The 12,192-nt window shown below is 45.2% G+C and overlaps 1 protein-coding gene across 1 annotated transcript in view; it reads left to right on the forward strand.

The window, feature by feature from the left end:
- Nucleotides 1-12,192, forward strand: part of SHC3 (SHC adaptor protein 3) — a 134,456-nt gene that overhangs the window by 115,140 nt on the left and 7,124 nt on the right. The window contains exon 11 of the mRNA XM_074355512.1: nucleotides 1,735-2,030. Within this exon, the coding sequence (XP_074211613.1) occupies nucleotides 1,735-2,030 (296 nt within the window). The remainder of the gene's footprint in view (nucleotides 1-1,734; nucleotides 2,031-12,192) is intronic.

The following is a 12,192-nucleotide window of genomic DNA, read 5'->3' on the forward strand; positions in this document are numbered from 1 at the left end:
TGTTTATCTTGAACCACTCTAGCTAAATAATAATGACAGTAATGATGGTGGCAGTGGTGCTGATGGTGGTGACGGTGGTGAGGACAGTGATACGGTGGTGATGATGATGAGGGTGATGGTTATGGTGGTAATGATGGTGGTGATGGTGGTGATGACGATGACAATGTTGGTTATGGTGGTAATGATGGTGGTGACGGTGGTGAGGACAGCGATATGGTGGTGATGACGATGAGGGTGATGGTTATGGTGGTAATGATGGTGGTGACGGTGGTGAGGACAGCGATATGGTGGTGATGACGATGACAATGATGGTTATGGTGGTAATGATGGTGGTGACGGTGGTGAGGACAGTGATATGGTGGTGGTGATGACGATGATGGTTATGGTGGTGATGAGGGTGAGATGGTGAAGTGGTGTTGGTGATGAAGGTGGTGATGACAATGTTGACAGTGATGGTGATAATGGTGACACTGATGGTGGGGCTGAGGTGATGGTGATGATGATGGTGGTGATGAGGTCTGTGGTGATGGTGATGGTACAAATTTTCAACAACTCCAGGTAATCAGGGAAAAAGTAGGACAAAAAGAGAAAATCCGCAAACATAATTTTAGCTAATAGTTTTAACCTTTTTCTCCCCACATCTGTAAATGATTTAACAAGTGTGAAATTGACTGAATTTTGGTTTCCTTTATTCACCTCACTTCCGCCTATTCCCTACTAACCTGAAAAAACTGGTCTTATTTTGCAGCACTCACTGAATATTCACAGGGCGCAGACTCTGTCCCGGGAGCAGTGCTGGGCTCTGGGGAGGTAGCTGTGCCCAGGAGGAACCATCCCTGCTCTTGTGGTGCTTGCGTTGTGCTGGGTTAGCAGTGTGGTCCTCAATAACCATCACAGCACCTTGCGCTTGCATAGCTCTGAGTGCAGTTTTCAGAGTGCTTTGTACCTATTACCTTGTTTGGAAACCAAAGATGTAGTTAGACGTGCCTGGCAAGCTCTCTTACTGCTGATATCTGTTGCTGTTGGAGCAGCAGTCTTACCATTGCCTGATGCCCTGCAAGGAGAAGTGTGTCCTGAAGGGCATGAAGTCAGGCTCAAGCTCAGACACTCACACAAGAGCCTTTTTCTGCAGGGAGACACATGAAGGTCAAGGGGAGGTGAGCTCCCAGCCTGCAGCAAGTCACGCAAAAGTCACCGAATGAATGTCAGTCTTCTCTTTGAAAAAATTTCACCTAGTACAAAGATTTTGGAAGGAACATTTGTTGGGTTGGGCTTAGGTTTTGAACAAAATCAAAACCTTGCAACTTGTCTTTCCTTTTTTTTTTTTTTTTTTGTATTGGCAGGTTTTTATTCAGAAAAGAACAGATTTGTTGAAGAGGCTAGCCGATGTTCCAGAGAAAGTAGATGGCGTGCGATATGCATGGCTTCTCGGGGCGTGCAGAAATGAAGTCATTCTAACTAGTTAGACTAAGGGTGTGCTTGAGTCTTCGGCACAAGACACAATGCCCAGCTGTCTTGGGAGAGCAGACTCATCAGGAAGGGTCACGCCGAGACTTGGGCTGTGCTTTCAGATGCTTGTTCGGATAAGTCTCGTTATGTTACCAGCCCGTCATTTTTCTCGCCTTCCTTTTTTTTCTTGGGAGAAGTTGCCTTTCCGTTTCTAGCTCTCACGTTGTGCTGTTTGTCATTTGCTCTTCTTGGGACTGACTTGTCGCTGGCAACTGTCGTTGGCAGAGCCTTTCGAAGACGCTCTCAAGAACCAGCCGTTGGGGCCTGTGCTGAGTAAGGCGGCCTCCGTGGAGTGCATCAGCCCCGTCTCACCCAGGGCCCCGGATGCCAGGATGCTGGAAGAGCTGAGAGCGGAGCCTTGGTACCAGGGGGAGATGAGCAGGAAGGAGGCAGAGCGGCTGCTGAAGACGGATGGAGACTTCCTGGTCAGGAAGAGCGCCACCAACCCCGGCTCCTTCGTCCTCACTGGCATGCACAACGGCCAGGCCAAGCACCTGCTGCTCGTGGACCCAGAAGGCACGGTGAGCGCGGGGCGGAGTGTGGCCGCAGTGGCCGCCTCCCTCCCACAGCCCCCCCCCCCGGGGTCGCGGCGCAGGGAGACCACTTGCCCTCCTCTGCCCACATGTGCCCGCAGAGTCCCGGGTCACCCCTTCAGGACCCTGGAGAGCGGTCATGGAGGCCTCGATGCTTCCAGGCCAGAGCCAGTCCTGAGCCAGTCCAGAGCCACCCCGTGCAAGTCCTGACAGTTGGAAAATCACCAGGGTCCAGGGTGAAAGGCTTCATTCTCACGTCCTCTAAAATAAGCACAAAAACTGAGAAAGGCTGCTTTCCAAGCACGTTCACAGTGGACAAAGACGTGCAGGGGTCCTGGGCTTTACACACTGACCTCAAATCTCTCTAAAAGTTGAACCACAGGTTTTTATTTGCAAGTGGTGAGACGTGGCGAGGCAGGAAGTTTCCCCCGTTCTTGAGTCTCTGTCTTTCCCACGCAGAAGGCTGCCTGGTGACGGGGGGTTTGGCTCTTCCTGGCTGTGCGGCTGTGTCCCCGCAACTCTGCGGGTTTGACTGCATAGCCCATCCTCCAGACAGTAATTACATCCGGCTTCACCCCGGCACAGCCCAGGAATTATTATGTTGAATGAATGTAATTACACTAATGGAACCACTGAGTACAGTGCAGGATTACTGCTTAAAATCCTTTTCCCAGTGGAAACAAGGAGGCAGGCAGAGCCGCCTCCACAGCGGCTAAGAACACGGCCTTTCCCCTGGGCTGGTGAGGATGAGCACTTAGTCTCCAGCGGGACCTGAACGTGAGTCAGCTGTGCGTGTCTGAGGAAGGAGGCGGTGCCACCTGCGACAACCACACCTCAAATTCTCAAATCGCTTCTTTCCTTTTCCCTTCGGTGCACATTTTTGCCATCTGTCAGTGGTGCCTGCTGTATACTGGATTGTCACCTGGGTGGGCCATCTGGGGCTCCCCGGATACGTGGTCTGCACGTCCCTTCCCGAGCTGTCTCGGGAAGGACTGACAGACAGAAGCCACTGCAGACCTCGTGCCTGTTCACCCCTGTTCCCGGGACGGTGTCTCTGGGGCGTCTCCCACGAGTGGAGTTTTGGTCCCAGGATATAGATACGCTTGATTTCGCCTGGGATTGCTTCTGCTTCCAGAGTGGCTGGGCTGCCGACATGCACAGCCTCAGAGCGTGAGGGTCGCCTGTCCGCCTCCTCCTTGCATTGTCTGTCTAGTTTGGGGAGTAAAGTGATGTCTCCTCGTTTGCTGTGCAAGCCACTGATCACGCTTCATCAACAGGTTTCCCCATACGGTTGATGTTCCTCCTTCCCCCCTGCATGTTTCTCTTCTAATATTACTGATTTTCTTGAGGGTTTTTTTTGGTCATAGAATCTCCAAATGCACTCTTCCACTTTCTATCAGATAATTGTGTCTGTGACATCCTCACCAAATAAGTCTTTGTATTTTTGGAACGTAGCTGAATCCATCAGTTTTCCCCTTGATGATTTATAGTATTTTTGGGGGGGTAATTAGGTTTATTTATTTTGTTTATGATTATTTTTAGTGGAGGGGGTGGGGATTGAACCCAGGACCTCGCGCACGCCAGGCATGCGGGCTACTGCCGAGCCATACCACTTCCTCTGTGATTTATAGCTTTGAGTTTTAAAAGATTTCTCACCTCCAAATCACAGATACACTGTATGCCCTTCTATATTTTCCCCTATTGACTTTAGAGATTTATCTTTTCACATTTATTTTTCAAATCCAACTGAAGCTACTTTTGAAGATGATACAAGGTGGGGACCCGACGTTGAAACATGTCTCCGTGTAGAGAGCCGCATCCCTGTCCCTACTGACCAGATAATTCATCCCTTCCCTGTGGCAGTGAGGCTCCTTCCACCCCACACTGAGTTCTCTGTGTCACCGGCCTGTTTCGAGATCTCTGTCTGTCCTGTTGCTCTGACTGTCTGTCCCTGTACCAGTTCCACACCGTATTGCTCACTATGGCTTTAACTTGTCTTAGTATCTGGGGGCCTGTGGGTCCTTTTTCTTGATTCTCCTCTTTGTTAGCTGTCGGAGCTATTCTCAGACCTTTATTCTTTGCTCCGATTTTCGACTCAGTTTATAAAGTCACCCAAAATACACGTTGGGATTTTGATAGGACTTGCACTGAATTTATAGATCAATTTGGGGACAGCTGACATATTTCAATATTAAATCATCACATCTATGAACATGGCATAAGTCTCCACTTCTTTAGTTTTAAAGTGTCTTTTGTCAGAATTAAAAAATTCTTTCTGAAAGTTTGGGTTTTTTTTTTAGTTTTTTTTGGGGGGGCGGGGTAGGGTTCAGGTTTATTTATTTATTTTTAGAGGAGGTCCCAGGGATTGAACCCAGGACCTCCTGCATGCTAAGCACACACTTACCACTGAGCTGTACCCTCCTGCCCCTGGAAAGTTTTCTGTTTCCTTTGTCAGGTTATTTCCTAGAGTGTCTAGTTTCAGTTCCTGTTGTAAGTGGTATGTTATTTTTGATCAGTTTTTCTCAGTAGTTGTTGCTGAAGGCAGAGGACTGCAGTGTGATCTTGTGCCTGGAAAATTTGCTGACTGCAGTAGTTTTAATGGCGCGGCAGTCATGCCGTTGCACACACGGCCTGTTTGGTCTCCGGCTCCCCAGTCCCACGCCTTGCAGGTGGCCCTCCCACATGCGGGGACCAGGGCGCCTTTGAGCGCTGGCCAGCAGAGGAAGCCCCTGTCTTGTTTCCAACTCGAAAGGGAAGGAGGTTTTGTTCCTTTAAGGATGATGTAAGCTTTTGGTAGACTGTCCTTCTCAGCTTAAAGGTCTTCATTCACTCATTCATTGATTCACTCAACAAGTGACTACTCCAGGGATGTGTCCATGAACCAGTGAAAATGACAATCTCTGCTCTCATTAACATACATACCAAATACCTAATTCCTTTTATCACGTACTTATATTGAACTGTATCAAATGCTTCTTCCGCAGCTTTTGAGATAACACTGTGACTTTTTTCCTAAAGTCTGTGAATGTGGGAATTAACACAGGTAGATTTTTCTTTTTTTTTTTTTAACATTTTTTTATTGATTTATAATCATTTTACAATGTTGTGTCAAATTCCAGTGTTCAGCACAATTTTTCAGTCATTCATGCAGGTAGATTTTTCTGATGGTGCATCCTGCTTGGTCTTGACCAAAAACTAAGGTCACAGAAAATAAGGTTTGCGTCACAGAATCATTCCAGACTTCTTTCCTTTCACGTTGGCCACCTATTAATTCAGTTGTGCTCATTTAAAAAAAAAAGGCGGGGGGGGGGGAGAAAATAGCTAAGCCATTCTAGGAGAACATAAATAGTTCAGCTGAAAATTTTATGTATTTTTTAAAAATGAAAAGTTAAAATTTAGCTAAATGACTCCTTCTTCTAGACCAAAGCTGATTCATTTTCTGTTCACTCAGTCTTTACAGACAAAAGGATGATTTTTTAAAAGACACACACTGTTAATGACAGGCTATATATTCACACACCAGTCTCGAGATGACGCAGAAGAGCAGGAGGAAGTTACGTCAGACCAGGCGTCCGAGCGAGCCAGAAGCCCCCCAGGCTGCACCGCGTAGACAGCTTTCATTTTGGAGGATAAATTTGCAGTATGGTGGGGAAATGCGTAAATCACACCTACTAGTCACTGTCCTTTGGGTTTTTTTTCTGGATTTGATTACCTAGCTTAATTGATGCCATGGAGGATAGCTTTAACTGGAAAAGAAAATGGAAATGAAGGACAATTAAAAATGCAATGCCGCTTCCTTGCTGTGAGGACACCAAAATAGAGGCGAACACGTTCTTTTCAATATTTATTCCTCTGATTTTCATGGTAATTGGTGGGTCCCTGACTATAAAGGGGGAAACTTGGCAGAGCTGATTACTCAGAGAAATAAGGATGCAGAAGAGTCCTGGGTCTAAATTTACTCCGGCGTATACCAACCTCCATGCTCTCCCAGTTGTGCAAGGCGGGGGTGCCCGGGGGGAGCTGGGAATGTGGGGGGCAGGGAGCCTGTGGCGGGGCTCCTGAGCTCCCGGGGAGATGCTGAAGGTACTGAGCCTGGATCACGGCGGCTGGGAAGGGGCCGGTGAGCGCGTCTGTAAGAACAGCCTCAGGGATGGAGTCTGGCGCCCTTTTTTTTTCTTTTCAACATCTTTCAGAATCACTTACTCAGCCCTCTGTGTCTGAAATCATCCCCTAAGTCATTGATCATCGATTCACTCCTTTGGCCTTGACAGGCCAGCACAGCGAGGTGGGCACCGTGCTTGCGTTCGAATAAGCCGTTGCTACGCGTGGCTGCGTGTTCCGTGGGCTTCAGTGACGTGGTCTCGGGTTATGACAGGCTTGAGCGCACGTACAGAGGCTTGCGCATTCATGAGATCACCAAACACCGACTACCGTCCAACATCCACATTTATTAGGGTTTTATTTTGTTCCCAGGGTAATTAGGAAAACAGAAAGTCCCCGATCCCTCCACATAATAAAACCCTGCTGTTGTTTTAAATCCCCTTGTCCCAGTCAGTCTAGGCTGTGCTGCTGTGACAAACGAAAGGTAAGTTCTGATTGAGTGTGAGAGCTTCAGCCCCCACTCACATTAAGCCTGTGTGTGCTGAGTGGCCTCCTGGCCTCTCTGGCCCTTGCTTGGGTGGCTCGGGGAGGCGGGTGCATCCATCCCCTGGGTCGGCCTCGTCCCTGTGGAGAAGGAAGGGAGGGAGGGAGCGCAGCGCAGCAGCTCTCAACAGCCTCACGGGGGAGGCGGCACATGTCACTTGCCTCACGGTCCATTAGCCCCGACCTGATCCCAAGAGAGGCAGAAGAATCTTAATGACTCATGGAGAGTTCTTGACCAACAAGGCTGTCTCAACAGTGTATCTTTTAGATTCCTGTCAATGTAACAGCCCCAGATATAAACAAATAAGGTTTTACAGACAGGCTTTAATGCTGAGTAACAGGCCCCCCGCGCTCCTCCTCGCCCCACCCCCGGTTCCAAGAGACAAGCAGGCTCTCCGCAAGGTTTCGTCCAAAGTGCCTGAACGGCTATTCACTGATGTCATGTTTCAGTATTTCCCGATCTTCCCTGTGAAACTCTTTGGAGCACCTCATTTTCGCCACTTCTTTCATTTTCCGACAAGCGTTTTACTTTCTCTGGTGGTTGTTTTCGTGCCTTAAAAGTCATCAGCGCCTCTCCCCGATTCCATCCGCAACGGGAACCGTGTCTCACGACCCCCTGCCCTTCCCGGGGGGACTGGGCGCCCTGCTGGTCCCTTGTTTCCTCGCCCCTTTGTCCTCGTCTGTCTTCTGTCTTTAACCCACAAGAGTAAAGAAAATGGTCATATGAATTCCCACGTACCTGTTTTTGGCTGCAGAATTTACCCGTAGTGTCCCCGTCTCGATGCACCTGTGTCTCACCCCCATTCATTTTTGGGGGTATCTTTTGAAGGCATAGCACAAAAACCATTTTTGTTCAGAATCATTTGACGGTAAGCCGCTCAGATATTCCAACACCCCGCAGAGTACTCGAGTGTGAATTCCTGCAAACAAGGGCCTTCCCCACCTGACCGGGGCTTTACCAGTTGCCCCCAGAAGGTTCTTTGTCTCGAAAGGATCCAGCTCAGAATCACGAGCTGCATTTAGTTGCCCCGTGTCTTCACTCTCCTGCAGCCTGGAGCAGTTCTCAGCCCGGGTTGTCTGACGTTTCTCATTACTGGGTTCAGGCGACGCATCTCGGCTGAACCATCGCGGAGATCCTGCTGCCTGCGTCGCTGCATCCTGCTCTGGGGCGGGGGGGGGGGGGGTTGCTGGCTGCCTGCATGGAGGGTTCACCTGGCTTTTTGATTCTAGACACTCCAGTGCGTGTAAAGCAGTAAACCACCGCGGTTTTGATTTGCGTTTTCCGTAATGACTAATGACGTTGAGCGTCCTTTCACATGCTTATGGGCCATTTATGTCTCTTCTTTGGAGAAATGTCTGCTCAGATCCTTTGCCTATTTTTTTCCTCCTTCAATTTTTTTAAATTGTGGTGAAATATTTATGATATAAAATTTACCATCTTAACCACTTTTTCGTGTATAGTTCAGTGATATTAAGTGTTTTCATACAGTTAGGTGACCACCACCTCTGTCCATCTCCAGAACTCTTTTCATCTTGCAGAACTGAAACCTTATACCCGTTAAGAAATAACCCCCCTTTCCCACCCCCCCAGCCCCTGGCAGCCGCAACTTCCCTTTCTGTATCTACGATTTTGACTACTCTAAGTGCCTTACGTAAGTGGGATCATGCAGTATATATCTCTTTGTAATTGGTTTATTTCAGTTAGCATCATACCCTCGAGTTTCATCCACGTTGTCGCCTGTGTCAGAATTTCCTTCCTTTTTAAGGCTAAATGATATTCTATTGTATGAATATATCGTGTTTTGCGTATCCATTCATCAGCTGACGGACACTTGGACTGCGTCCACGTTTTGGCCACTGTGAACAATGCTGCTGTGAATACAAGGGTGCCGATATCGCATCCGGACTTGCTTTCAGTTTTTTAAGTATATATCCGGAAGTGAATTTGCTGGATCATGTGGGAATTCATTTTTCATATTTTGTTTGAGAACTCATCATACGTGTTTCCACAGCAGCCGCACCATTTTATGTTCCCCTAACAGTACACAGGGGTTCCAATTTCTACACATCCTTGCCAACAGTTGTTATTTTCTGGTTTTTTTGGGGGGGGGGATAGTAGCTTTCCTATGGATGTGAGACGTTATTTCACATTAGTTTTGATTTGCATTTCCCAAATGATCAGTTTTGTTGAGCATCTTTTCATGTGCTTGTTGACCATTTGAATATTGTTAGAGAAACGTCAGTTCAAGTTCTTTGCCCATTTTTTAATTGAGTTGTTTAAGCTTTTTTAATTTTTGAGTTTTAGGAGTTCTTTACATATTTTGGTTATTAATTCCTTCTTAAAAATATGATTTACAAATATTTTCTTCCATTCTCTGTGTTGCCATTTACTTTGTTGACAGTATCTTTTGATGCATCACATTTAAACATTTTCATGAAATCCAGTTTGTCTGTATTTTTTTCAGTTGCCCGTTCGCTTGGTGTAATATCCAAGACATCATGGCAGATTCAAGGTCTTGAAGCTTTTGCTTTTTGTTTCTTCTGAAAGTTTGAGGTCTTACATTTAGGGCTTCGATCCACTTCGGTTAGCTGTTGTTTGTTGTGTTAGCTATGGGTGCAACCTTATTCTTTTGCGTGTGGATAGCCAGTTTTCCCAGCGCCAGTTGTTGTGAAGACTGTTCTTTCTCCGGTGAGTGGTCTTGGCATCCTGGCCTAAAACCATGTGACCGTGTGCGTGAGGGTTTGTCTCTGGGCTCGCTGTTCTGTTCCTTCGGCCTGTGTGGCTGTTTTCACAGCAGCACCACATGGTTTTGGTGACTGTGGCTTTGCAGTGAGCTCTTAGTCAGGAAGTGTGAGTCCTCTGACTTTCTGTGACTTAGTCTCGGTAGGTGTTGTGTTTCTAGGGATCTGTCTGTTTCATCCGGGTTATCCAGTTTGCAGCTGTTGTTCACAGAACTCTTACACGCTTTTTACTTCTGTAGAATCAGTCCTAATCTTGCCACTTCATTTCTGATTTTAGCAATTTTGAAACTTCTTTTTTTCTTAGTCTCGCTAAAGATCGGTCAATTTTGTGGATCTTTTTGAAGAAACACCTTTTGGTTTCATTGCCTTTTCCCTGCTGTGTTTCTCTCCTCAATCTCATTTACATCTGCTCTAATCATTATTATTTTTTCCTTCTGCTTAGTTTTTTTTTTTTTCTCATTTCTTATTTCTAAGTTGTGAAGGTAGGTTGTTGGTTTGAGATCTTTCTAGTTTTTTTAATGTAAATGTTTAAAGCTCTACAGTTTTCTTTCATTAATATCTAGCTTCATCCTGCTGTGGTCAGAGGAGGTACCCTGTGTGATATCTATCTTTTAAAATCCATTGAAACTTAATGTGTGGCCTAACATATGGTCTGTCTTGGAAAGCATCCCACGTGTGCTTGAGAACAGTGTACATTCCATGGTGAGAGTGTTGCGTATGGTCTGTGATCTAGCTGGTGTCTTGTGCTGTTCAAGTCTTCTGTTCCCTTCCTTACCATTACTAAGGGTCGGGTACTGAAGTCGTCAACGACTACTGGAAAACTACTTCTCCCTTCAATTCTGTGCATTTTTGCACCACATATCTTGATGGTTTGTTCTTAGATGTGCGAGTGTATATAACTGTTCTATCTTTCTGGTGTATTGAAACTTTTCTTAGTATAGAACGTCTTTCTTTGTCTCTTGTAAACTTGTTTGATTTCAAGTCTGTTTTGTCTGACATTGGCAGAGCTAGGCCCACTCCCTTTGGCTTACTGTTTGCGTGGAATTTCCGTCCATTCACTTTCAACCTGTTTGCGTCTCAGGATTTAAAAATCAGTCTCTTGTAGACAGCATTTAATTGAATCTTTCAACACTTTTTAAAAACTCTGTGCTTCACATCTTTGTATTTTGATTGGACAGTTCAATCCATTTACATGCAAAGTAATGACTGATAAGAAGGGACTCACTTCTGCAATTCTGCTATTTGTATTCTATAAAATACATATATGTGTATGCTTTCTTGTTTTTCATTTCTTGCATTACTCTCTCCTTTTGTGTTTAGATGATTTTTTGCAGTGAAATGTCTTAATTCCCTTCTCACTTCCTTTAGTGTTTTTCTCTCTCTCTTTTCTTTGTAGTTACCAGGGGATTATATTTAATATCTTAAAGTTACAACATTCTAATTTGCATTTGTAGCATCTTAACTTCAGTAGCATGCAAAATCTCTGCTCCTTTACAGCCCTGTCCCCACTCTTGTCACTTGCTGATGTTCCAGAATTGCATCTTTCTACGTGGTGTGCCTAAACACATAAACTAACAATCTTAATGCAATAGTCTCTTAAGTTATGTAGAAAGCAAAATGTGAAGTTACAAACTGAAGTCACAATAATACTAGTTTTTATAATTGCCCACGGTTTTACCTCTTCTGTGATCTTTATTTCTTCATACAGCTTTGAGTTACTGTCCAGTGGCTTTCGTTTCAACCTGCAGGACTCCTCTTAGCATTCTTGCTGGGCAAGTCTAGTGGAAATGAATGCCCTCAACTTTCGTTTATCTGTGAATGTCTTAACTTCTCCTTCATTTTTGAAGGATAGTTTTGTCAGAAGTAAGATTCTTAGTTGACAGGGTTCTTTTCCTTTCACTTTTAAATATATTTACCCACGGTCTTCTGACCTCCAGAGTTTCTGATGAGAAATGTGCTGACAGTCTTATTGAAGATCTCTTGTATATGACACGTCTCTTCTTTCCTGCTGCTTTCAAGATTTTCTCTCTGTCCTTGGCTTTGACAGTTTGATTATAATGTGTCTTGGTGTAGATCTCTTTGCATTCATCCTTCTTAGAGTTCATTGAGCTTCTTGGATGTTTATATTTATGTATTCCATCAAATTGGGGAAATTTCTGTCACTTTTTTCAATGAATTTCTCTTTTTCTCTTCCTTCTCCCTCTAGCACTCTGACAATGCATAAGTTGTCTGTTTTCTGGTATCCCACAGGTCCTTTGGGCTCTGTTCACTTTCTTCAATCTTTTGTCCTTTGCTCCTGAAACTCAGTAATTTTAATTGTCCTATTTTCAAATCCCCTGATTCTTTCTTCTGCTTGTCTTAGGTTTTGTTTGCTCTTCTTTTTTCTTGAGGTGGGAGGTTATGTTACTGATTTGAGATTTTTTTCTTTCTTAATATGGACATTCACAGCATTCCATAAGTTTGGACTGTTGTGTCTTCCTTTTCATTTATTTAAAATGTTTTCTTATTTCCCTCCTGATGTCTCTTTAGCTCACTGGTTATATAGGATTTTGTTGTTGAACTTCTACCTATTTGTGAGCTTCTGACATTTTTCCTGCTATTGATTCCCAGTTTCATTCCATTTTGGTCAGAGAACATACCCCCTTTGTGTGGCATTATTGTTATACATATTAAATCTATTAATACAACAATGCATTGTTGTAATTATTACCTTACTTTCTGACATTATTTCCTTAGCCTGATGCAGCTTTGCCCCCCCCCCCAC

The sequence above is a fragment of the Camelus bactrianus genome, chromosome 31 (genome assembly GCF_048773025.1).
Source record: "Camelus bactrianus isolate YW-2024 breed Bactrian camel chromosome 31, ASM4877302v1, whole genome shotgun sequence".
In the NCBI taxonomy this organism is placed as follows: Eukaryota; Metazoa; Chordata; class Mammalia; order Artiodactyla; family Camelidae; genus Camelus; species Camelus bactrianus.